General features: G+C 45.0%; 1 protein-coding gene across 2 annotated transcripts in view; it reads left to right on the top strand.

The window, feature by feature from the left end:
* Nucleotides 1–27,342, top strand: part of SHC3 (SHC adaptor protein 3) — a 139,747-nt gene that overhangs the window by 101,816 nt on the left and 10,589 nt on the right. Inside the window, exons 8-11 of one of the 2 annotated variants that reach the window (XM_031442060.2) lie at nucleotides 6,391–6,541; nucleotides 7,810–7,897; nucleotides 11,185–11,343; nucleotides 14,436–14,731. In XM_031442060.2, coding sequence (XP_031297920.2) covers nucleotides 6,391–6,541; nucleotides 7,810–7,897; nucleotides 11,185–11,343; nucleotides 14,436–14,731 — 694 coding nt within the window. Of the gene's footprint in view, nucleotides 1–6,390; nucleotides 6,542–7,809; nucleotides 7,910–11,184; nucleotides 11,344–14,435; nucleotides 14,732–27,342 lie in introns of both variants that reach the window. The other variant, XM_064482421.1, reaches the window with a different exon arrangement.

Genomic DNA, 27,342 nt, shown 5'->3' with positions numbered 1-27,342 from the left:
GAGTTCACTGAATTACTGTGCTTCCCTGGGAATATTCCTAAGGTATGAAGTCCTGTGTATGTTTCTATATAATGAAGTTTGAAGAAGGTTTGAGGAAAGAAAATGAAGTAGGGAGATATTATCTACTGAGAAAACTCTCAACCCCAAATGCAAGTATGGCATAAAATGAAAATGTCATAAAATTCTAAAGCAGAGCAGGAACAAGGGTGCCCATATTCCCTGACATCCGTTTCATCTTGTCTACAAGCTGCTTGTGGTGTTCACTGAGGAGGTCTGAGACCAAGGGAGCAGGTGGGGACATCCTGGGCGTGACAGACGCCACCTTGTCTCCAGCTGCCATGCGCCCTCCTCCGCTCCCCTGCCTGTTCCGGGGACCCTGGGTTACGGCGGGCGCTGGCCCCTGTTCTCTCTGAGATGCTGAGATCCTAGGGGCCAGCAAGACAGGAGGTTCTATTTGTGAGCAATTCTCCTTGGGTTTTCTGCTCACTCACTCAGGCCATTTCTCTTCAAATTGGAAAATGTAAGCTAAAGGCGTGAGATTTGGGTACATATGTAGTCAGCTTCTTTGCCCGCATACTTTGGAGTGGCGTTGGGGACAGATGAGTGGGGAGCAGGCGTGGCAGCATTAGGACCCACCAAGCTGCCCCAGAATCTCAGAGTTTCATCTTGGTGGCACATGGCTTCCTCTGTGCTTCTCTTTCTGCTGGTGAGTGGGTGGCTTCTCTTATTTGTGAATTAGTTTTTGTTCATTATGTTAATTACCTGGGGAGAGACTCTGTGATCTGGATTTATCCTCCATCTCCAACTGATAATCAAAAACAGCACTTTTAAAGAATAAGGATTTTTGCTATGGTATGATTTTTCCTTAGAAGCTTTTTTTCCTCTGATATTCTTGCAGAAATTCAAGGTCATTGTCAACACAAAACCAGAGAGAACAATGAAAAACAATTCAAATGTAGCCAAAGCTCCATTAATTATTATTTTTAAAAAATTGCTGTATAATTTATTTATGATAAAATTACCCTTTAAAAATATATAGTTCTGTGGTATTTAGAATTGTCAAAGATTTTACAAGTACAATCATCACAACTCTCTAATTCCAGAAAGAAACCTCATACTCATTAGCAGTTACTCCCCATTTTCTAACCCCTGCCTCCCCAAACAACTACTACTTTTGTCTTCATGGATTTGCCAATTATGGACATTTTATGTAAATGGAATCATACAATATGTGCCTGACTTCCTTTGCTTATTGGAATGTTTTCAAGGCTAATCCATGCTGTAGCATGTATCTGTATGGCATATTTTTTAGGGCTGAATAATATTCCATTGTATGTCTATGCTAGCTTTTGTTTATTCATTCATCAGTTTATGAACATTTGGGTTGTTTTCACCTTTTAGTTCTTATGAATAATACTGCTGTGAAGATGTGGACAAGTTCCAGCATGGACAGGTGTTTCAGTACTCTTGGGTATATACTTAGGAGTGGAATTGCTCAGTCATATGGGAGCCCTATGCTAAAATTTTGAGGAACTGCCAAAATGTTTTCCAAAGTGGCTGTACCATTTTACATTTTCACCAGTAATGTATGAGGGTTCCAACTTCACCAGCATTTGTGATCATCCATCATTTTGATTTTAGCTATCCTAGTGAGTATACAGTGGACTCAGATTGTGGTTCTGATTTATATTTCCCTGCTGACTAAAGATGTCAGCATCTTTTCATGTGCTTATTGACTATTTGTATATCTTCTTTGGAGAAATGTCTGCTCCAATACTTAGTCCATTTTTAAGACTGAGTTATTTGTCTTTTTATTGTTGATTTGTAGAGGTTCTTTATATATTCTGGATACAAGTCTCTTTTCTGATATAGGATTAGCAAATGTTTTCTCCCATTTTTTGAGTTGCCTTTGCATTTTCTTGTTAATGTCCTTTGAAGCACAATGGTTTTTAATTTTAATGAAGTTCAGTTAACTTACTTATTTTCTCTTTGGTTGCTTTTGCTTTTGGTGTCATGTGTAAGAAACCATTGCCTAATCTGAGGTCACGGAGATTTACACCTATGTTTTCTTCTAAGTTTTAGCTCTTACATTCAGATCTTTGATCCATTTGAGCTTATTTTTCATATATGGTGTGAGGTAAGATCCAACTTCTTTCCTTCACAAATGGCTATTTAATTGTCATAGCACCATTGGTCAAAAAGACTGTTCCTCCACACATTGAATTGTCTATGCATCCTTGTTGAAATCAGTTGACCATAAATGAATGGGTTTAATACATCACAATAAAGCAAGTCACACATTCTTCTTCGGTTTCCCCATGCCTTTAAAAGTTACGTTTACACTATACCATAGCCTGTTAAGTATGCAATTATGCACACTTAATAGCATTATGTCTAAAAAATAACATACATACCTTAGTTAAAAATACTTTATTGCCAAAAAATGCTAGCCATCATCTGAGCAAGCTGTAATCTTTTTGCTGGGAGAGGGTCTTGCCTTAATGTTGGTGGCCGGTGACTGATCAAGGCTGATGGTTACTGAAGGCTGGGGTGGCTGTGACACATTCTTCAAACAAGACGACAATGAATTCAGCTGCATTGTTTCACTCTTCCTTTCATGAATGATTTCTCTGTAGCATGCAGTGCTGTTTGGGAGCATTCCTCCAACAGAACTACTTTCAAAATCGGAGTTACTCTACTCGGACCCTGCCACTGCTTATCAACTAAGTGTGTATAATATCCGGAGCCTTTGTCGTCGCTCCGACAATCTTTACAGCATCTTCTCTAGGAGCTGCCTTCATCTCAAGAAACCACTTTCTTTGCTCATCCCTAAGACACAACTCCTCATCCATTAAAATGTCATCCAAAGATCCACCAGTTCAGTCATACCTTCATGTTCCGTTTCTTCATCTAATTCTCTTGCTATTTCCACCACGTCTACAGTTACTTCCTCCACTGACTCCTGAACCCCTCAAAGTCATTGATGAGGGTTGGATTCACTTCTTCCAAGCTCCTGTCAATGTTGATAATTTTACCTCTCTCTGTGAATCGTGACTGTGTTCGATGTCATCTGAAATGGTGAATCCTTTCCAGAAGGTTTTCAATTGACTTTGCCCAGATCACTGTCTAGATCACTATGGAGAGTAGCTATTGCCTTATGAAATGCATTTGTTAAATAATAAGACTTGAAAATTAAAATTACTTTTTGATCAAAGGGCTGCAGAATGGATGCTGTGTTAGCAGGCATGAAAATAACATTAATCTCATTGACATCTCGGTTGGAGCTCTTGGGTGACCAGGTGCATTGTCAATGAGTAGTAACATTTTGAAAGAATCTTTTTTTCTAAGCAGTAGGTCTCAACGGTAGGCTTAAAATATTCAGTAAACCATGCTGTAAACAGACGTGCTGTCATCCAGGCTCTGTTCTATTTATAGAGCACAGAGTAGACTTGGCATAATTCTTAAGGGCCCTAGGATTTTCAGAATGGTACATGAGCAAGGGCTTCAACTTAGAGTCGCCAGCTGCAGTGGCCCCTAACAAGAGAGTCAACCTGTCCTTTGAAGCCAGGCATCTCTCTAGCTCTGAAATTCCTAGGTGGGTCTTCTCCCAGTACAAGGTAGTGTGGCCACCTTCGTTTGCTGTCCGAGCTCAATCTTCTGGAGAACGTGCAGTAGTTTCCGTATCGGCACCTGCTGCTTCCCCGTGTACTTTGATGTTCTAGAAATGGCTTCTTTCCTTAAACCTCATGAACCAGCTTCTGCTAGATTCAGACTTTTCTTCTGCAGCTTCCTCATCTCTCTCAACCTTCATAGAACTGCAGGGAATTAGAGCCTTGCTCTGGATTAGGCTCTGGCTTAAGGTACTGTGTCTGGTTTAGTCTTCTGTCTGGACCATTGAAACTTTCTCCGTATCAGCGATAAGGCTGTTTCACTTTATCATTCATGCGTTCACTGGAGCGACACTTTTAATTTCCTTTGAAAACATTTCCTTTGCATTCACAACTTGGCTGTTGGCATAAGAGGCCGTGCTTTTGGCCTCTCAGCTTCTGACATGCCTTCCTCACTAAGCTTCAGCATTTCTACCTTTTGATTTAAAGTGAGAGGCATATGACTCCTCTCACTTGAACAGAGTCCCTCTTAGGGTTACTAATGAGCCGAATTTCAACACTGTTGTGTCTCGGGGAATAGGGAGACCAGACAAGAGGGATGAAGATGGAAGGACAGTCAGCTGGTGGAGCAGTCAGAACACACACAACGTTTATCAAGTTCACCATCTTGTATGGATGTGTCTTGCGGCACCCCCAAACGATCACAGCAGTGGCATCAAAGATCACTGACCACCGGTCACCGTAACAAATATAATAATAATGAAGACATTTGAAATACTACAAAAATTACCAAAATAGGACACAGAGACATGAAGTGAGCAAATGCTGTTGGAAAAATGGCACTGATAAGCTTGCTTAACACAGGGTTGCTACAAACCTCGGATTTGTGAAAAATGCAAATTCTGAAAGCTGTGAAATGTAAGAAAGGGAAGCGCAACAGAACAAGACATTCCTGTGGAGAGTTCTCGGTAGACAGCGTTTTCCGTCGGCACTTGTGACGTGCCGTCCCGCGGCCTTCGGGCCTCCGCTGGGGCTGGTAAGAAGGCGCCTGCTGCACCACTGAGGACCCCCGTACACGGCGAGCTGCTTCGTTCTTGTTGCTTTCGTGCTTCCTTCTCTTTGGCTTCATGCAGTTTGATTATGAGGCGTCTGTCCGTGGACCTCCGTGATATTCTCAATTTGGTGAGACTGCACGGTCATGTTTGACTTTTTCTGTCCATGGTTCCCTTTAGTTCTCAGGACCTATTTGAAGTAGCTAATTTAAGGTCTGTCTGCTTAGTCCAAAACCTGAGTTTCCTCAGAGACAGTGTCTATTGATTGCTTTTTTTTGCTGTTGTTCTTATGTAGGAGCCAAAGTTTTTTGTTTGTTTGTTTCTTTGCATGCCTCATAATTTTTTGTTGAAATTGGAAATTTTAAATAGTATAATGTGTCAACTCTGGAAATCAGATTTCTCCCCTCCTCAGGATGCTCTTTTGGGGGTGGTTTGTTTTGATGACTTTCCCAAACTAACTTAGTAAAATCTGTATTCCTCATCATATGTGGCCACTGACAACTCTTCTCAGTTCACTTACGAGACAGCTAACGACTAAAGAAAGAGTTCCTTCTGGGTCTGAAACCACAAGCCTCCCAGTTCTTTGCTGAGGGGCTCTGTGTGTGTCCTCGGCAGTCAGCCAGGCAGCTGGCATCTCTGCTTCAGCTTTTACTTTCTGCTTGTGCAAAGCTTCTAGGTCAGTCACAAGCAAGAACTCGAGGTTTGTACATCTTTTCTCAGCAGGCACACAGTCTTGGGCATGAAAACAGCCCTGTGCATACACACAGCCTTTTAGATTCCTAGAAATACATCAAAGCTGATCATTTTCCAGCTTTTTCTTTTAAGCTTTTTGATTAGCCCACTCTCTTCCCCAAATGTGAACCACTGTTTCAGGGAGCCACCAAGTTAAACACTTGCCTCTAACTGTTTTTGACAAGTGGCCCTGGAGAAGAAGCCCTTTTCCCTGGACAAACTGTGAATCAGGTCAAATAAAGACAGCCCAGGGAGTGGAATTGCCTAGAGAATGAGCTGACAGATCATCATGACTCTTCACTGGGGACAGGGCTGTGCAGGAACCGCACTGCTGTTTTGTCCCCTCCCATAGCTTTTAAGCTACTGGTTTCCACTATGACTATGGGATTTTGGTTTTTAGGGCTACCATGGAAATGGTAATAGGTCAAGTTAAAATGCAACAAAGCTGTTGTTCTGGCAGCTGTTTGTGTTTGTTTGTTGAATAAATAAGGTTGCTACAATTTCTGGTTAATTTTCAGAGTTCTGAAAAAAGTTGATTTTGAAAAAAACTTTTTTTTTGCTAGTTTTCTTGTTGCTATTACTGAGGAGAGCATTTGCAGAGGTCTGGACTCTGCCATTTCCCCTGATGTCACTAAATCTCCAATTTATAGTTAATTTTGTTTTGGGTATATTTCACGGCAAGGTATGTCTGTACCTTGAGAATCTGGTTATCCTTACATAAAAATTATGTCTTTCCTTGTTAAAATGCACTTTTTAAAAGGAGTTCTTTCCGGTTTCAAAGATAACTGGAATTTTCTAAAGGGTAGAACTGCGAATAAAGCAGTGATGGTTGACCAAACCACTCATCTGCTTTTTCTATATGCCTGAGACCTAAGTGGCTGAAGGGGCAGTGACCAAACTCTGCCTTCTAGGGTGACAGGTACTAACATTAGATTTTTTTGGTTTTGATTGCAAGCTCAACTTTTGGCTAAAGTCCTTGAAAAATCCTCTTTTGATAGAATGCAGAGTCTAGATGAGCCATGGACTGAAGAGGAGGGTGACGGCTCAGACCACCCGTACTACAACAGCATTCCAAGCAAGACGCCTCCTCCAGGGGGGTTTGTGGATGCTAGACTGAAAGCCAGACCCCACTGCCCTGACGTGGCCCAGGTGAGTCTGGTACCTTTTCCCTTAGATGCTGGCTAACTGAACTTTATTTCCTTTTGCTTTCTTCAACTCTGTTTTCAGACTGGTGTTCTATCCAGAAAAAATAACCCATAAATTTCTCCCCTTGAGTTTCCCGAAACAGGCAAGTCGGGGAAGCTCTTGTTTTAACATCACAAGTGTTAGTCAGACGCACTGGAATTGTATTGTGATTCCTGAGATGCGAATCTGGGGGCTTCCTCCTCGTCCCAGGACAAATCCCATTATACTGTGATCATAATGAGGAAAAGAGAGAGTTCAAGACTTTAAAAAGGCCTGGGGTGCTCCAGGTGCCCTGAAGAGAGAGTGGATGTAAGCCTTTAAAATGAATTTTTTTGAGCTTTTCTATTTCACTCATTTTCCCTCCAACTCAAAATTCCAGTAAGACATTCGCTTTCCAGAGTTATGTTCTCTCCATGGTATCGCTTTGTTACAGGGCATTAAAAAAAATAGACTTTATTCTTTTAGAGCAGTTTCAGGTTCACAACAGAATTGAGTGGAAAATACAGAGCTCCCACATAGCCCTCCCCACCCACACATATATCCTCCCCTCCCCTCAACATCCCTCATCAGTGCGGCATATTTGGTACAATTGATGAACCAACGTGGGCACGTTATTATCAACCAAAGTCCATAGTTCACGTGAGGGTTCCCTCTTGGCGCTGTACATCCTGTGGGCTTTGACAAATGCGTAATGACGTCTAGCCACCACTATAGTATCACACAGAATACTTTCATTGCCTATAGGGCATTTTTTTGATGTCACCTACCTTATGTGAATGACAATGACACCAATAAAAGTGGCAAAATTAAACTGAAACCAAGCGTCAGTAACTCTAACACTGAGAAGGCACCACCAGGGTGCACCTGCCCAGGCGTGAATGGTTACGGGCGTCAGGGCTGGGCGGGAGGGACCTTCTGACACACAGACGATCTCTAACTGAGGTCTGTTTTAGGGCTGTGCTCAGAAGAGCTCGGTTTCAGGAAGGGATGTGGGGGGTAATGAAAACAGGGAGGCATTTGTAGTTTTTCATGCATTTTTGATGAGGTTGTCATAGCCACACAAACATTTATCAAACCTTCATGCCAACCACAAGGCATGAAGGGAAATTGGGTGTCACAGGGGTGCCGCCCACTGGCCACTGAAGTCCCTCTTACTGTGCTGTGGCTTTCAAAGGTGAAGAAACAAGAAAAGATACTTTTTTTTCCCTTTGTGTATTTACATATGTCTACAGTTTGCAGGGAAAGAACAGACTTACTACCAGGGGAGACACTTAGGAGACCCGTTTGGAGAAGACTGGCAGCAAGCACCTGCCAGGCAAGGTGAGCGGCAAGGTGAGGTGGACGAGGAACATGAAAGGTACTTTTCAAAAGTGATGTGCTGCCTCGTGGGCAGCTCCTCTCGTGGGGAGTGGTAAGAGTGACCCACCGGGATAAACACCTGCTGCGGGTGGGGCTGAAGACTCCTGGCCAGTTCGTAGAAATAGAAACAACGGCTGTTGGGGATGTCGGAGGGCACACATCAGATGACGCGTCCCCTGGAGCCAGGACCAGATCACCGCCACCCTCCCCCGCAGTGCTGCGTGCGCTCCTGCACCCTAAAACTTTCCGTCTAAGGCCTCCCTCTGGCAGGACGGCTTGCCCGCCCAGGGGCTGAGGGCTCCACCTCCCTGGGGCACCTCCACCATCTCACATGGGGAGACTGGAGTGTGCTTTGCGCTGTCCCGAAGCCCCTTAGCAGGGCTGAACCCGGTGACTCCCAACAGTAACTAGTAGCTTTCCCTTCCGTGTGTCACCCCCGCCTCCCCTGTCCAGGGCCAGCTTTGGGAAGAACGGAGCAACACAGGGCCCTCAGCAGAGACGAGGCCAGGGGTGCAAGTCCCTCCCAGGCCCTGGGGACTCTCAGAGGACACTCGTACCTCCTAGCAGACCTATCAGCATGTACCTACGTCCCACATTACAAATAGCTCAGATATGACTAAGGCCTGTTTACTTTACCTGCTAACATAAATCTGTAGATAGTTACTTCCATACATATGTATATGTGCATGTACATATATGAATATATAGCTTACTTCTTTAATTTTAAACTTTTTCCCTCCTCAGACATTTCCACAACTGTCAACAGCTCTGGGGCCCTGGAGACTAACTGTACAGGGTCTGAAGGGGATGGAGTGATGAATGGATTAAGATCCGATTTACACTCCTATGTATTTAACCATTTATTGTTAATGTATGTAATTTAACATAATTTATTTAACATGTGTCTAATTTATACATGTAATTTAACATGTATGTAATGTTATGTAATTTAACCATTTATTGGTTTAACATTAAGGCTTTCCCCTTCATTATTGCCATTTGTGCCAGCAAGTAAATGACAATATATTTTAAAAATTTTCCCCTCATATAAAGGAATTTCATGTTTTGCCTGCCCCAGCTAAAAGATGACCCAGCTGACAGATGACCCACCTGTGCTGGCCCAGTCAATAAATCATAAAGCCCAGTCAATAAACCACATGGCTCTACCTCACAATAGGATAGAAATAGCAAGTTAAAGTTATAACTTTGCTAGAGGTACTTTTTAACTATGTTTTCATCTTTGTTCTCTATATATTTAAAAAGCATTACATACACAGTGGAATACTACTCAGCCATAAAAAAGAATGAAATCATGCCATTTGCAGCAACATGGCTGGACCTAGAGATGATCATACTAAGCGAAATAAATCAGACAGAGAAAGACAAATATCATATGATATCACTTATATGTGGAATCTAAAATAAGTGATACAAATCTTATTTACAAACCAAAAATAGACTCACAGGCATAGGAAACAAACTGTGGTTACCAAAGGAGAAAGGGCAGAGGAGGGATAAACTAGGAGTTTGGGATTAACAGAAACACATTACTAAATATAAAACAGATAAACAAGGAAGTACAACTGTACAGTACAGGGAACTAAATTCAATTGCTTATAATAACATACAATGGGAAAGAATCTGAAAAAATGTATATATATGCATCACTGAACCTCTCTGCTGTACACCTGGAACATTATAAATCAACTGCCCGTCAATAAAAACCAAACTTTAAAAAGTGTTATATACAATCGTGTGCATAGACATAGTAACTTTTAAGGACTAAAGGAGACACAATACTGACATTAGATATTTCCCTGCTGAGAAACTTGTCAGGTTTACTTAAAAACGAGGCCTTTTTTATATTCAAGTTACTCCGGCCAATCAGGAACAGACCCTGGGAGAAACTCACCAGGGCGGAACGAGTCTTACGCACGTTCCTGGGCTGGACTTGAGACTCATGACTGTCCATCAACTTCTGGCTCTCATCTGAAAGCACTGAATATCCTTTCCATAGAACGAGTAAGAGTGTCCCTTATTAGTCTGCTGGCAGCCGTCTCCCCTAAATGAAACTGGACTCTGGGAACCACCACGGTGTGCCTCCCTGCCCCCGACCCAGCGCCTGCCGTGTCCGAAGTGGGAAGACCCACCAGCAACTTATTCCATGGGCTTTCGATCTTCTCCTCTTAAAAATTAGTCTGTAAAGTTCTTCTTAGGGACTGATTTTTCTGCAGTCCATACAAACGTGTGAACCGCAGAAAGTCACCACCGAGGCAGAGAGCGTAACGCAGGAACGGGCTGTGAGACACAGAAACCACGGCCTGGGAGAGCAGCAGGCGCAGTTCAGGACTTTGTGGAGACGCTCCTCAGCGAAGGAGTTTCCACAGGACACCTGCATTCTCCCTCTGACAGGCCGGAGACAGAGGGGCTGCCAAAAGTCCTTCAGCGGGCTCTCGGGAGCGTGTCTCTAAAAGCCCTGAACTGAGGCTGGCTAGCTGGACTGAGCGGGCTTCAACACCCCGCCACTCACAGGGTGTGAGAGGCAACCTCTCTGCAGAGACGTGAGCGGGACCAGGCGATCCTGAGAACGTCTGTGCAAGCGTGTTATAAACAGCCACCCTGCACAGGGCATCCGATAGTGACCCGAGCAGGGCATCACCCTTCACTGCCCCGGCAGCGACGGCGGGGAGCCCCCGGCTCAGCCCGGAACCAACCCTGGTTCAGGCGAGGAGCCCCACGAAGCCACAAGCCTGACTCTGCTTTGTAAGGAAGGAGTCTCAATTCGCTAGGAAGTCGCTTTCTCAGGCGGGTGGTAGCACCCGCACTGCATTGACGAAGCAAGCGTCTGCACTTAAAAAAAGAGCAATTACAATAAGGCTTGTTGCCCTCCCGCTGGGTTACTTTGACCTCGAGCTTCTGTGAAGGGGAAGAGGGCCCCGAGGCAGCTTCGGCCGCAGGTGTGGCCCCTCTGCCTTCCCGGCTCCGGGCCGCAGGGACCCCGAGTCGTGCTGGGGCTCCTAACTGTCACGGGCGTCCACTGTTGTGGGCTGGGAGGTCCCATTTTGGCGTGGAGGAGTGGAGGGCGTCCTGCCCAGAGCACAGGAGGGTGTGCGGGACTTAACCCACGGGCACCTGCAGGAAGGATGTCCGACGGGCGGGCCGAAGGCGCTTCTCTGGGAAGCGCCGGGTGGCTTAGCGTGAGCAGCGGCTCCGTCAGAAGAGGCAAGAGGGCCGTTTTCTCGTTGCAGGGGCCTTGGACATCTACAGCGTGCCAGCCGGGAGATCGCCCGTGGCCACCGCCGGAGAGGCCCCCGCCTACGTCAACACGCAGCGCGCCCCGCGGCAGGCCCGGCCGGCCGCCGGCAGCAGCGCAGAGAGCAGCCCCAGGAGAGACCTCTTTGATATGAGTGCGTTTCCATTTGCTGCCTTTTTTTCCCCCTGTGTTTTACACCATCTTTGTTTGAAATGTGTGCGATGACTGGGTTTTCTGCTAGAGGGTTCTGGTGAGTGGTGCTCATTAGCTGTACTTTTCTGGGTGATGGTTGGGCTTTCCAAGGCTTTGAGCGTGGCCAGCCCCTGCTGTGGCATTCCAACCTTCTCTGCAGTCCAGAGGCCAAGCCACCTCCCCGTCTTTTTGTGACTGACTTTCCTCCTGAAGCTCTGCCGTGTATTGAGACAAATGATAAACACACAGAAATGCATTCGTTTATTTACTCCCTCGGACGCCAACTGGGTATTGCGTGCCGAATACTGCATCGGTTTCTAAGGTGCCAGGATGAGGTGGATTGGCCCCTGTCTTCACAGAGCAAGACCAACACACACGCAAGAAACTGTGATGTGCCCCTGGTTTGCACGCACACTGCCGTTTTCCCTTCCCTTCTCTCTCCCTCTCTCTCCCCTTCCTTCTCCCCACCGAGCACCTACCGTGGGTCAAACACTACTCTGCTTGCTGGGTCACACGGGAAAACGAAATAGACATAGAGTTTAAATAGCCACTCTGTGTTGCGAGTAGTGACACGCACTCTGATGACAAACAGAACGAAGGCCAAGAAGAGTGACCCAAAACGGCTGTTGACGGCAACGTAGTGTGACGTGTGCCACCGCGACTGGGGAAAATAAACCGTCCGTGAGCTGGTTCGTGAAAGTGTAAATTGTTGTTAAGGACTTTTGAAAGCGCTTCCTAAGCTCACAAACAGCTCTACGTCCCCAAATTTCTTTCTCAAATTCCTTGAGAATTTTACAGGCTGAAGAGGGAGGGAGAGGAGCCTGGCATTTTTACTGAGGTTCTACCACATGGCTAGGTGCTTCCTATTGCATTTAATTTTTGCAGTGGTCCCTTAGGTAGACATTATGATTATTATTAATTATGATGATGATGATGGCTGTTTTAATCCTAGAGGTTCAGTAACTTTACGGCTGGGCCAACACTCGGTACTGCGTGTGGGTGAGGACAGAGCGGAGGGCTCTTATGAATAGGCCGCACCGTGACAGTAAGTCTGCTTCTCCTCGGCCACTTTGGTTCCCAGACACCAGACTCCCACTGATTCACAGAAACCACCAGAGCCAGAAGAACTGTGGAAGGATCCAATCCAATCTCTTCGTTAAAAAAAAAAAGATGTGGAACTGGCCTAGGAGGGAGGCGGTGGCCTCAAGCTACAGAGCCTCTGTCTGCCCAGCTGTAATGGTATCTCCTGCCTTCAGGGGAGCAGTTGTATCTGTGGTCAGCTTTCACTGTCTAATTTTATCAGTTCACCAGTGACTCCTGGCCCCAGAGCCTGGGCAGAGTTAGACTGGGCTGGGGTTTGAGATGGGAAAAATAAATACCAGAGCCGCCCTTTTCTCATCCGTCAGTTTCTACTCTTCCTCCCAAAATGAGAGAAGGGGAGACAGAGAGCTGAGAGAGCTGTGGAGAGGCTGGTATCTGCTGAAAATGATGGAAAAATAAATCTAGCATGTTGTGTTTATCTTGAGCCACTCTAGCTAAATAATAATGACAGTAATGATGGTGGCAGTGGTGCTGATGGTGGTGACGGTGGTGAGGACAGTGATACGGTGGTGATGACGATGAGGGTGATGGTTATGGTGGTAATGATGGTGGTGACGGTGGTGAGGACAGCGATATGGTGGTGGTGATGACGATGATGGTTATGGTGGTGATGAGGGTGAGATGGTGAAGTGGTGTTGGTGATGAAGGTGGTGATGACGATGTTGACAGTGATGGTGATAATGGTGACACTGATGGTGGGGCTGAGGTGATGGTGATGATGATGGTGGTGATGAGGTCTGTGGTGATGGTGATGGTACAAATTTTCAACAACTCCAGGTAATCAGGGAAAAAGTAGGACAAAAAGAGAAAATCCGCAAACATAATTTTAGCTAATAGTTTTAACCTTTTTCTCCCCACATCTGTAAATGATTTAACAAGTGTGAAATTGACTGAATTTTGGTTTCCTTTATTCACCTCACTTCCGCCTATTCCCTACTAACCTGAAAAAACTGGTCTTATTTTGCAGCACTCACTGAATATTCACAGGGCGCAGACTCTGTCCCGGGAGCAGTGCTGGGCTCTGGGGAGGTAGCTGTGCCCAGGAGGAACCATCCCTGCTCTTGTGGTGCTTGCGTTCTGCTGGGTTAGCAGTGTGGTCCTCGATAACCATCACAGCGCCTTGCGCTTGCATAGCTCTGAGTGCAGTTTTCAGAGTGCTTTGTACCTATTACCTTGTTTGGAAACCAAAGATGTAGTTAGACGTGCCTGGCAAGCTCTCTTACTGCTGATATCTGTTGCTGTTGGAGCAGCAGTCTTACCATTGCCTGATGCCCTGCAAGGAGAAGTGTGTCCTGAAGGGCATGAAGTCAGGCTCAAGCTCAGACACTCACACAAGAGCCTTTTTCTGCAGGGAGACACGTGAAGGTCAAGGGGAGGTGAGCTCCCAGCCTGCAGCAAGTCACGCAAAAGTCACCGAATGAATGTCAGTCTTCTCTTTGAAAAAATTTCACCTAGTACAAAGATTTTGGAAGGAACATTTGTTGGGTTGGGCTTAGGTTTTGAACAAAATCAAAACCTTGCAACTTGTCTTTCCTTTTTTTTTTTTTTTTTTGTATTGGCAGGTTTTTATTCAGAAAAGAACAGATTTGTTGAAGAGGCTAGCCGATGTTCCAGAGAAAGTAGATGGCGTGCGATATGCATGGCTTCTCGGGGAGTGCAGAAATGAAGTCATTCTAACTAGTTAGACTAAGGGTGTGCTTGAGTCTTCGGCACAAGACACAATGCCCAGCTGTCTTGGGAGAGCAGACTCATCAGGAAGGGTCACGCCGAGACTTGGGCTGTGCTTTCAGATGCTTGTTCGGATAAGTCTCGTTATGTTACCAGCCCGTCATTTTTCTCGCCTTCCTTTTTTTTCTTGGGAGAAGTTGCCTTTCCGTTTCTAGCTCTCACGTTGTGCTGTTTGTCATTTGCTCTTCTTGGGACTGACTTGTCGCTGGCAACTGTCGTTGGCAGAGCCTTTCGAAGACGCTCTCAAGAACCAGCCGTTGGGGCCTGTGCTGAGTAAGGCGGCCTCCGTGGAGTGCATCAGCCCCGTCTCACCCAGGGCCCCGGACGCCAGGATGCTGGAAGAGCTGAGAGCGGAGCCTTGGTACCAGGGGGAGATGAGCAGGAAGGAGGCAGAGCGGCTGCTGAAGACGGATGGAGACTTCCTGGTCAGGAAGAGCGCCACCAACCCCGGCTCCTTCGTCCTCACTGGCATGCACAACGGCCAGGCCAAGCACCTGCTGCTCGTGGACCCAGAAGGCACGGTGAGCGCGGGGCGGAGTGTGGCCGCAGTGGCCGCCTCCCTCCCACAGCCCCCCCCCCCCCGGGGTCGCGGCGCAGGGAGACCACTTGCCCTCCTCTGCCCACATGTGCCCGCAGAGTCCCGGGTCACCCCTTCAGGACCCTGGAGAGCGGTCACGGAGGCCTCGATGCTTCCAGGCCAGAGCCAGTCCTGAGCCAGTCCAGAGCCACCCCGTGCAAGTCCTGACAGTTGGAAAATCACCAGGGTCCAGGGTGAAAGGCTTTATTCTCACGTCCTCTAAAATAAGCACAAAAACTGAGAAAGGCTGCTTTCCAAGCACGTTCACAGTGGACAAAGACGTGCAGGGGTCCTGGGCTTTGCATACTGACCTCAAATCTCTCTAAAAGTTGAACCACAGGTTTTTATTTGCAAGTGGTGAGACGTGGCGAGGCAGGAAGTTTCCCCCGTTCTTGAGTCTCTGTCTTTCCCGCGCAGAAGGCTGCCTGGTGACGGGGGGTTTGGCTCTTCCTGGCTGTGCGGCTGTGTCCCCGCAACTCTGCGGGTTTGACTGCATAGCCCGTCCTCCAGACAGTAATTACATCCGGCTTCACCCCGGCACAGCCCAGGAATTATTATGTTGAATGAATGTAATTACACTAATGGAACCTCTGAGTACAGTGCAGGATTACTGCTTAAAATCCTTTTCCCAGTGGAAACAAGGAGGCAGGCAGAGCCGCCTCCACAGCGGCTAAGAACACGGCCTTTCCCCTGGGCTGGTGAGGATGAGCACTTAGTCTCCAGCGGGACCTGATCGTGAGTCAGCTGTGCGTGTCTGAGGAAGGAGGCGGTGTCACCTGAGACAACCACACCTCAAATTCTCAAATTGCTTCTTTCCTTTTCCCTTCGGTGCACATTTTTGCCATCTGTCAGTGGTGCCTGCTGTATACTGGATTGTCACCTGGGTGGGCCATCTGGGGCTCCCCGGATACGTGGTCTGCACGTCCCTTCCCGAGCTGTCTCGGGAAGGACTGACAGACAGAAGCCACTGCAGACCTCGTGCCTGTTCACCCCTGTTCCCGGGACGGTGTCTCTGGGGCGTCTCCCACGAGTGGACTTTTGGGTCCCAGGATATAGATACGCTTGATTTCGCCTGGGATTGCTTCTGCTTCCAGAGTGGCTGGGCTGCCGACATGCACAGCCTCAGAGCGTGAGGGTCGCCTGTCCACCTCCTCCTTGCATTGTCTGTCTAGTTTGGGGAGTAAAGTGATGTCTCCTCGTTTGCTGTGCAAGCCACTGATCACGCTTCATCAACAGGTTTCCCCATACGGTTGATGTTCCTCCTTCCCCCCTGCATGTTTCTCTTCTAATATTACTGGTTTTCTTGAGGGGTTTTTTTGGTCATAGAATCTCCAAATGCACTCTTCCACTTTCTATCAGATAATTGTGTCTGTGACATCCTCACCAAATAAAAGTCTTTGTATTTCTGGAACGTAGCTGAATCCATCAGTTTTCCCCTTGATGATTTATAGTATTTTTGGGGGGGTAATTAGGTTTATTTATTTTGTTTATGATTATTTTTAGTGGAGGGGGTGGGGATTGAACCCAGGACCTCGCGCACGCCAGGCATGCGGGCTACTGCCGAGCCATAACACTTCCTCTGTGATTTATAGCTTTGAGTTTTAAAAGATTTCTCACCTCCAAATCACAGATACACTGTATGCCCTTCTATATTTTCCCCTATTGACTTTAGAGATTTATCTTTTCACATTTATTTTTCAAATCCAACTGAAGCTACTTTTGAAGATGATACAAGGTGGGGACCCGACGTTGAAACATGTCTCCGTGTAGAGAGCCGCATCCCTGTCCCTACTGACCAGATAATTCATCCCTTCCCTGTGGCAGTGAGGCTCCTTCCACCCCACACTGAGTTCTCTGTGTCACCGGCCTGTTTCGAGATCTCTGTCTGTCCTGTTGCTCTGACTGTCTGTCCCTGTACCAGTTCCACACCGTATTGCTCACTATGGCTTTAACTTGTCTTAGTATCTGGGGGCCTGTGGGTCCTTTTTCTTGATTCTCCTCTTTGTTAGCTGTCGGAGCTATTCTCAGACCTTTATTCTTTGCTCCGATTTTCGACTCAGTTTATAAAGTCACCCAAAATACACGTTGGGATTTTGATAGGACTTGCACTGAATTTATAGATCAATTTGGGGACAGCTGACATATTTCAATATTAAATCATCACATCTATGAACATGGCATAAGTCTCCACTTCTTTAGTTTTAAGGTGTCTTTTGTCAGAATTAAAAAATTCTTTCTGAAAGTTTGGGTTTTTTTTAGTTTTTTTTGGGGGGGGCGGGGTAGGGTTCAGGTTTATTTATTTATTTTTAGAGGAGGTCCCGGGGATTGAACCCAGGACCTCCTGCATGCTAAGCACGCACTTACCACTGAGCTGTACCCTCCCGCCCCTGGAAAGTTTTCTGTTTCCTTTGTCAGGTTATTTCCTAGAGTGTCTAGTTTCAGTTCCTGTTGTAAGTGGTATGTTATTTTTGATCAGTTTTTCTCAGTAGTTGTTGCTGAAGGCAGAGGACTGCAGTGTGATCTTGTGCCTGGAAAATTTGCTGACTGCAGTAGTTTTAATGGCGCGGCGGTCATGCCGTTGCACACACGGCCTGTTTGGTCTCCAGCTCCCCAGTCCCACGCCTTGCAGGTGGCCCTCCCACATGCGGGGACCAGGGCGCCTTTGAGCGCTGGCCAGCAGAGGAAGCCCCTGTCTTGTTTCCAACTCGAAAGGGAAGGAGGTTTTGTTCCTTTAAGGATGATGTAAGCTTTTGGTAGACTGTTCTTCTCAGCTTAAAGGTCTTCATTCACTCAACATTGATTCACTCAACAAGTGACTACTCCAGGGATGTGTCCATGAACCAGTGAAAATGACAATCTCTGCTCTCATTAACATACATACCAAATACCTGATTCCTTTTATCACGTACTTATATTGAACTGTATCAAATGCTTCTTCCACAGCTTTTGAGATAACACTGTGACTTTTTTCCTAAAGTCTGAATGTGGGAATTAACACAGGTAGATTTTTCTTTTTCTTTTTTTTTTTTTAACATTTTTTATTGATTTATAATCATTTTACAATGTTGTGTCAAATTCCAGTGTTCAGCACAATTTTTCAGTCATTCATGCAGGTAGATTTTTCTGATGGTGCATCCTGCTTGGTCTTGACCAAAAACTAAGGTCACAGAAAATAAGGTTTGTGTCACAGAATCATTCCAGACTTCTTTCCTTTCACGTTGGCCACCTGTTAATTCAGTTGTGCTCATTTAAAAAAAAAAAAAGGCGGGGGGGAGAAAATAGCTAAGCCATTCTAGGAGAACATAAATAGTTCAGCTGAAAATTTTATGTATTTTTTAAAAATGAAAAGTTAAAATTTAGCTAAATGACTCCTTCTTCTAGACCAAAGCTGATTCATTTTCTGTTCACTCAGTCTTTACAGACAAAAGGATGATTTTTTAAAAGACACACACTGTTAATGACAGGCTATATATTCACACACCAGTCTCGAGATGACGCAGAAGAGCAGGAGGAAGTTACGTCAGACCAGGCGTCCGAGCGAGCCAGAAGCCCCCCAGGCTGCACCGCGTAGACAGCTTTCATTTTGGAGGATAAATTTGCAGTATGGTGGGGAAATGCGTAAATCACACCTACTAGTCACTGTCCTTTGGGTTTTTTTTCTGGATTTGATTACCTAGCTTAATTGATGCCATGGAGGATAGCTTTAACTGGAAAAGAAAATGGAAATGAAGGACAATTAAAAATGCAATGCCGCTTCCTTGCTGTGAGGACACCAAAATAGAGGCGAACACGTTCTTTTCAATATTTATTCCTCTGATTTTCATGGTAATTGGTGGGTCCCTGACTATAAAGGGGGAAACTTGGCAGAGCTGATTACTCAGAGAAATAAGGATGCAGAAGAGTCCTGGGTCTAAATTTACTCCGGCGTATACCAACCTCCATGCTCTCCCAGTTGTGCAAGGCAGGGGTGCCCGGGGCGAGCTGGGAATGTGGGGGGCAGGGAGCCTGTGGCGGGGCTCCTGAGCTCCCGGGGAGATGCTGAAGGTACTGAGCCTGGATCAAGGCGGCTGGGAAGGGGCCGGTGAGCGCGTCTGTAAGAACAGCCTCAGGGATGGAGTCTGGCGCCCTTTTTTTTTCTTTTCAACATCTTTCAGAATCACTTACTCAGCCCTCTGTGTCTGAAATCATTCCCTAAGTCATTGATCATCGATTCACTCCTTTGGCCTTGACAGGCCAGCACAGAGAGGTGGGCACCGTGCTTGCGTTTGAATAAGCCGTTGCTACGCGTGGCTGCGTGTTCCGTGGGCTTCAGTGACGTGGTCTCGGGTTATGACAGGCTTGAGCGCACGTACAGAGGCTTGCGCATTCATGAGATCACCAAACACCGACTACCGTCCAACATCCACATTTATTAGGGTTTTATTTTGTTCCCAGAGTAATTAGGAAAACAGAAAGTCCCCGATCCCTCCACATAATAAAACCCTGCTGTTGTTTTAAATCCCCTTGTCCCAGTCAGTCTAGGCTGTGCTGCTGTGACAAATGAAAGGTAAGTTCTGATTGAGTGTGAGAGCTTCAGCCCCCACTCACATTAAGCCTGTGTGTGCTGAGTGGCTCCCTGGCCTCTCTGGCCCTTGCTTGGGTGGCTCGGGGAGGCGGGTGCATCCATCCCCTGGGTCGGCCTCGTCCCTGTGGAGAAGGAAGGGAGGGAGGGAGCGCAGCGCAGCAGCTCTCAACAGCCTCACGGGGGAGGCGGCACATGTCACTTGCCTCACGGTCCATTAGCCCCGACCTGATCCCAAGAGAGGCAGAAGAATCTTAATGACTCATGGAGAGTTCTTGACCAACAAGGCTGTCTCAACAGTGTATCTTTTAGATTCCTGTCAATGTAACAGCCCCAAATATAAACAAATAAGGTTTTACAGACAGGCTTTAATGCAGAGTAACAGGCCCCCCGCGCTCCTCCTCGCCCCACCCCCAGTTCCAAGAGACAAGCAGGCTCTCCGCAAGGTTTCGTCCAAAGTGCCTGAACGGCTATTCACTGATGTCATGTTTCAGTATTTCCCGATCTTCCTTGTGAAACTCTTTGGAGCACCTCATTTTCGCCACTTCTTTCATTTTCCGACAAGCGTTTTACTTTCTCTGGTGGTTGTTTTCGTGCCTTAAAAGTCATCAGCGCCTCTCCCCGATTCCATCCGCGCTGGGAACCGTGTCTCACGACCCCCTGCCCTTCCCGGGGGGACTGGGCGCCCTGCTGGTCCCTTGTTTCCTCGCCCCTTTGTCCTTGTCTGTCTTCTGTCTTTAACCCACAAGAGTAAAGAAAATGGTCATATGAATTCCCACGTACCTGTTTTTGGCTGCAGAATTTACCCGTAGTGTCCCCGTCTCGATGCACCTGTGTCTCACCCCCATTCATTTTTGGGGGTATCTTTTGAAGGCATAGCACAAAAACCATTTTTGTTCAGAATCATTTGACGGTAAGCCGCTCAGATATTCCAACACCCCGCAGAGTACTCGAGTGTGAATTCCTGCAAACAAGGGCCTTCCCCACCTAACCGGGGCTTTACCAGTTGCCCCCAGAAGGTTCTTTGTCTCGAAAGGATCCAGCTCAGAATCACGAGCTGCATTTAGTTGCCCCGTGTCTTCACTCTCCTGCAGCCTGGAGCAGTTCTCAGCCCGGGTTGTCTGACGTTTCTCATTACTGGGTTCAGGCGACGCATCTCGGCTGAACCATCGCGGAGATCCTGCTGCCTGCGTAGCTGCATCCTGCTCGGGGGCGGGGGGGGGGTTTGCTGGCTGCCTGCATGGAGGGTTCACCTGGCTTTTTGATTCTAGACACTCCAGTGCGTGTAAAGCAGTAAACCACCGCGGTTTTGATTTGTGTTTTCCGTAATGACTAATGACGTTGAGCGTCCTTTCACATGCTTATGGGCCATTTATGTCTCTTCTTTGGAGAAATGTCTGCTCAGATCCTTTGCCTATTTTTTTCCTCCTTCAATTTTTTTAAATTGTGGTGAAATATTTATAATATAAAATTTACCATCTTAACCACTTTTTCGTGTATAGTTCAGTGATATTAAGTGTTTTCATACAGTTAGGTGACCACCACCTCTGTCCATCTCCAGAACTCTTTTCATCTTGCAGAACTGAAACCTTATACCCGTTAAGAAATAACCCCCCTTTCCCACCCTCCCAGCCCCTGGCAGCCGCAACTTCCCTTTCTGTATCTACGATTTTGACTACTCTAAGTGCCTTACGTAAGTGGGATCATGCAGTATATATCTCTTTGTAATTGGTTTATTTCAGTTAGCATCATACCCTCGAGTTTCATCCACGTTGTCGCCTGTGTCAGAATTTCCTTCCTTTTTAAGGCTAAATGATATTCTATTGTATGAATATATCGTGTTTTGCGTATCCATTCATCAGCTGACGGACACTTGGACTGCGTCCACGTTTTGGCCACTGTGAACAATGCTGCTGTGAATACAAGGGTGCCGATATCGCATCCGGACTTGCTTTCAGTTTTTTAAGTATATATCCGGAAGTGAATTTGCTGGATCATGTGGGAATTCATTTTTCATATTTTGTTTGAGAACTCATCATACGTGTTTCCACAGCGGCCGCACCATTTTATGTTCCCCTAACAGTACACAGGGGTTCCAATTTCTACACATCCTTGCCAACAGTTATTTTCTGGTTTTTTTTTGGGGGGGGGGGATAGTAGCTTTCCTATGGATGTGAGACGTTATTTCACATTAGTTTTGATTTGCATTTCCCAAATGATCAGTTTTGTTGAGCATCTTTTCATGTGCTTGTTGACCATTTGAATATTGTTAGAGAAATGTCAGTTCAAGTTCTTTGCCCATTTTTTGAGTTGTTTAAGCTTTTTTAATTTTTGAGTTTTAGGAGTTCTTTACATATTTTGGTTATTAATTCCTTCTTAAAAATATGATTTACAAATATTTTCTTCCATTCTCTGTGTTGCCTCTTTACTTTGTTGACAGTATCTTTTGATGCATCACATTTAAACATTTTCATGAAATCCAGTTTGTCTGTATTTTTTTCAGTTGCCCGTTCGCTTGGTGTAATATCCAAGACATCATGGCAGATTCAAGGTCTTGAAGCTTTTGCCTTTTGTTTCTTCTGAAAGTTTGAGGTCTTACATTTAGGGCTTCGATCCACTTCGGTTAGCTGTTGTTTGTTGTGTTAGCTATGGGTGCAACCTCATTCTTTTGCATGTGGATAGCCAGTTTTCCCAGCGCCAGTTGTTGTGAAGACTGTTCTTTCTCCGGTGAGTGGTCTTGGCATCCTGGCCTAAAACCATGTGACCATGTGCATGAGGGTTTGTCTCTGGGCTCGCTGTTCTGTTCCTTCGGCCTGTGTGGCTGTTTTCACAGCAGCACCACACGGTTTTGGTGACTGTGGCTTTGCAGTGAGCTCTTAGTCAGGAAGTGTGAGTCCTCTGACTTTCTGTGACTTAGTCTCGGTAGGTGTTGTGTTTCTAGGGATCTGTCTGTTTCATCCGGGTTATCCAGTTTGCAGCTGTTGTTCACAGAACTCTTACACGCTTTTTACTTCTGTAGAATCAGTCCTAATCTTGCCACTTCATTTCTGATTTTAGCAATTTTGAAACTTTTTTTTCTTAGTCTCGCTAAAGATCGGTCAATTTTGTGGATCTTTTTGAAGAAACACCTTTTGGTTTCATTGCCTTTTCCCTGCTGTGTTTCCCTCCTCAATCTCATTTACATCTGCTCTAATCATTATGATTTTTTCCTTCTGCTTAGTTTTTTTTTTTTTTCTCATTTCTTATTTCTAAGTTGTGAAGGTAGGTTGTTGGTTTGAGATCTTTCTAGTTTTTTTAATGTAAATGTTTAAAGCTCTACAGTTTTCTTTCATTAATATCTAGCTTCATCCTGCTGTGGTCAGAGGAGGTACCCTGTGTGACATCTATCTTTTAAAATCCATTGAAACTTAATGTGTGGCCTAACATACGGTCTGTCTTGGAAAGCATCCCACGTGTGCTTGAGAACAGTGTACATTCATTCCATGGTGAGAGTGTTGCGTATGGTCTGTGATCTAGCTGGTGTCTTGTGCTGTTCAAGTCTTCTGTTCCCTTCCTTACCATTACTAAGGGTCGGGTACTGAAGTCGTCAACGACTACTGGAAAACTACTTCTCCCTTCAATTCTGTGCATTTTTGCACCACATATCTTGATGGTTTGTTCTTAGATGTGCGAGTGTATATAACTGTTCTATCTTTCTGGTGTATTGAAACTTTTCTTAGTATAGAACGTCTTTCTTTGTCTCTTGTAAACTTGTTTGATTTCAAGTCTGTTTTGTCTGACATTGGCAGAGCTAGGCCCACTCCCTTTGGCTTACTGTTTGCGTGGAATTTCCGTCCATTCACTTTCAACCTGTTTGCATCTCAGGATTTAAAAATCAGTCTCTTGTAGACAGCATTTAATTGAATCTTTCAACACTTTTTAAAAACTCTGTGCTTCACATCTTTGTATTTTGATTGGACAGTTCAATCCATTTACATGCAAAGTAATGACTGATAAGAAGGGACTCACTTCTGCAATTCTGCTATTTGTATTCTATAAAATACATATATGTGTATGCTTTCTTGTTTTTCATTTCTTGCATTACTCTCTCCTTTTGTGTTTAGATGATTTTTTGCAGTGAAATGTCTTAATTCCCTTCTCACTTCCTTTAGTGTTTTTCTCTCTCTCTTTTCTTTGTAGTTACCAGGGGATTATATTTAATATCTTAAAGTTACAACATTCTAATTTGCATTTGTAGCATCTTAACTTCAGTAGCATGCAAAATCTCTGCTCCTTTACAGCTCTGTCCCCACTCTTTTCACTTGCTGATGTTCCAGAATTGCATCTTTCTACGTGGTGTGCCTAAACACATAAACTAACAATCTTAATGCAATAGTCTCTTAAGTGATGTAGAAAGCAAAATGTGAAGTTACAAACTGAAGTCACAATAATACTAGCTTTTATAATTGCCCACGGTTTTACCTCTTCTGTGATCTTTATTTCTTCATATAGCTTTGAGTTACTGTCCAGTGGCTTTCGTTTCAACCTGCAGGACTCCTCTTAGCATTCTTGCTGGGCAAGTCTAGTGGAAATGAATGCCCTCAACTTTCATTTATCTGTGAATGTCTTAACTTCTCCTTCATTTCTGAAGGATAGTTTTGTCAGAAGTAAGATTCTTAGTTGACAGGGTTCTTTTCCTTTCGCTTTTAAATATATTTAGCCACGGTCTTCTGACCTCCAGAGTTTCTGATGAGAAATGTGCTGACAGTCTTATTGAAGATCTCTTGTATATGACACGTCTCTTCTTTCCTGCTGCTTTCAAGATTTTCTCTCTGTCCTTGGCTTTGACAGTTTGATTATAATGTGTCTTGGTGTAGATCTCTTTGCATTCATCCTTCTTAGAGTTCATTGAGCTTCTTGGATGTTTATATTTATGTATTCCATCAAATTGGGGAAATTTCTGTCACTTTTTTCAATGAATTTCTCTTTTTCTCTTCCTTCTCCCTCTAGCACTCTGACAATGCATAAGTTGTCTGTTTTCTGGTATCCCACAGGTCCTTTAGGCTCTGTTCACTTTCTTCAATCTTTTGTCCTTTGCTCCTGAAACTCAGTAATTTTAATTGTCCTATTTTCAAATCCCCTGATTCTTTCTTCTGCTTGTCTTAGGTTTTGTTTGCTCTTCTTTTTTCTTGAGGTGGGAGGTTATGTTACTGATTTGAGATTTTTTTCTTTCTTAATATGGACATTCACAGCATTCCATAAGTTTGGACTGTTGTGTCTTCCTTTTCATTTATTTAAAATGTTTTCTTATTTCCCTCCTGATGTCTCTTTAGCTCACTGGTTATATAGGATTTTGTTGTTGAACTTCTACCTATTTGTGAGCTTCTGACATTTTTCCTGCTATTGATTCCCAGTTTCATTCCATTTTGGTCAGAGAACATACCCCCTTTGTGTGGCATTATTGTTATACATATTAAATCTATTAATACAACAATGCATTGTTGTAATTATTACCTTACTTTCTGACATTATTTCCTTAGCCTGATGCAGCTTTGCCCCCCCCACCTCCTTTGTGCTGTTATTGGCAAGAATGTTATACAGATATTACATTTCTGTCTGAGGCCCAACACTACATTATATTCATATTATTTTATACAATTACTTTAAAATAAGTTAATCTTCAAGTTTCTAATTGCCTTTCTTCTTGAGACAAGAGACCTAAGTTTTCCTCACCATGTTATTTCTATCATCTAGCTCATTCCATCTATTTCTGGAACACACATAAAGACAGTCTGATTTCCTGTTCTAACGTGGGCTTAACAGATTTCTAAAGCAAACCCATCGTTCTAAGGACACATTTTCAGCGGCGTCCTGGGCGAGTTTCAGCCTGTTGTGCATACTGTGTCTTCCTCCTTTGTGGTTTTCACGCACTTTTCTTTGGGGTGCTTCCTCCAAGCTGGCGCACGGGCGTGAACCTTCTCATCCCGACGCGTCTGAAAATATTTTTAAGTTGCTTTGCTTCACTTTAGGGTTGGTTGCAGCGCGGCTGCTCTGATTCTTGGTCTTTTGTGGGTTCCTTTTTCTTTCCCTCCTGAACATTTTTAGTGTGTTCTTTTTTCTTTATCTTCTTCAGTGACATAGTTATGAATCTAAGTGTGTGCCTTTTCTCATTCATTTTTCCCAGGGATGTGATGAACCGACTCACTCTGAAAATTTTAATTTTTCTTACGTCAGACCAATTTCCCCGTATTTTTTCTTTGATAAGTTCTTGCCTTCTGTATGGCTTCCTTTTGGAACACCCGGTTGAGGGGACTCTTGGCCTGACCCTCTTTCTCATCTTATCTGCAAGTTTCCAGTTCTTTGAAAATTTGCTCTATGTTCTAAAAGCGTTCCTTGATGACCTTCCAAATTTTATATATATGAAATTTTATAAATTGTGTATTAAATTTCTAAAGGAAAATTTGTTGTCTTCTGATTTTTTTTTTTTGTGCATCTTGTTCTTTTTAATGGTTAAAAGAAAAGTATACTTTTACTTTTGATGTTATTAACATGAGTTGTTTTAAATAGTTTGTCTACTTTTCAAATTATTTTCTGGGGTCAGGTGTTTGTTGCTCACCATGATTTTTCTTTTCATGGCATTTTTAAGATATAAAAGATATAAAAGAAGAAGAGACTGGATCGATTTCCTGGGGTGAGTCTCCTGTGCTGTGATACATTTAGGTCTCTTTCCCTGGAGTCTTTCCCAGCATTGCTGCTATGGGCTGATTGAGACTGTGAGTGTGTGTGGTGGGTGGGGCAGGGGTTGGGGACAGGATGGAGGCGATTAGGAGGGGGGAGCTGTTTGCTGACAGATTAGAGGATAGTAGGTTGAGAAGAGGAGAAGGGGGCTTGGACTCTAAGGCTGGGTGCCTCCCAGGGGCACTTTACTCGGAATCACCATTACCTTCTTATAGCTTTAAGTTTCCCCAGGCATTTTATTTAATTTCTTTGGAAAAACATTCTCTGGCTTCTTCCCTGAAGGTAAAATGCTAGTTTGGCTGTAAGGAGACAAAGGGAAAGGAGGGAGTGGTGGAGATGCTGGCTCAGTTCCTCCTCGGAGCAGTCTTCCGGGCAGCCTAACTGCTCAACCTCCCACCATGGCGCATCTCTGCCCTCAACTGCAGGATCCGCCCTCCTCGCTCCATTCTAGGCCACCCTCCTCCTCGCTCTTTTATTTCAACAGGCTTCCATCTTCTCCACTGGCCCACAGTGTGCTGATGTTACAGCCTCCTCTGGCAGTCCACCGGTTTCTCTTTCGCTTTCGAAGTGTATTCCTCTACTGTCTTTTCCCTGGGGTTGATGAAGATGGCACAGGACAATGCCTATACTCAGCCTTACATTTTAAACTAGAATTTCTTTACTCATGGTTTTCCTGTTAAAAACTAGAATCATTTAATGATATAAAACATCAGCTGTTCCTCCATCTCTATTTTCTATCAAAGACGTAAAATTAAAGAAATTAAAACACACAGGTACATTTTAGTCTCTTCCTCGCTCAGTATTTGATATCGAACCTTCCTTATCAGTGCTGTCTTGCCCTGGGGGAGCTTGGAGCTAATCTGTTCACAGTGTTTCTGTGCTTCCCTGTCCTGGCTCTGAAGAAACCCTGATTGAGGATCATTTCCTGTGAATTCCCCTCTTGGTCACCATGGTCAGCCTCCCACCTTTTTTCTTTTCTATTGTCAGAAGCCGAATTTACTGACTCTTGGGCAAACTTAGAGATGATTCAGGCTTCTTGGTGCCTTGGAACTGTGAAAGGAAGGGAAGCTAGACCCAGAAGGACCCGGGGCCAGGGAGCCCAAAAGTGTCCCCTTCACCCTGGATATGGCTGGTGGTGGGGATGGGGGTGGGCATGCACGGGGTAGAAGGGGTAGATTGAAATCTGTCCAGGACCCCAGCTGAGCAGGGATCCAAGGTCAGGCTCACAATTTGGATGGAAAATGAGAGCTCATGTGGGGCAAGGTGTTGATTGGAAG

This window comes from Camelus dromedarius, chromosome 36 (assembly GCF_036321535.1).
Source record: "Camelus dromedarius isolate mCamDro1 chromosome 36, mCamDro1.pat, whole genome shotgun sequence".
Classification (NCBI taxonomy): domain Eukaryota; kingdom Metazoa; phylum Chordata; class Mammalia; order Artiodactyla; family Camelidae; genus Camelus; species Camelus dromedarius.
The sequence above is the reverse complement of the archived record's forward strand: the minus strand, read 5'-3'. Positions and strand labels throughout refer to the sequence as shown.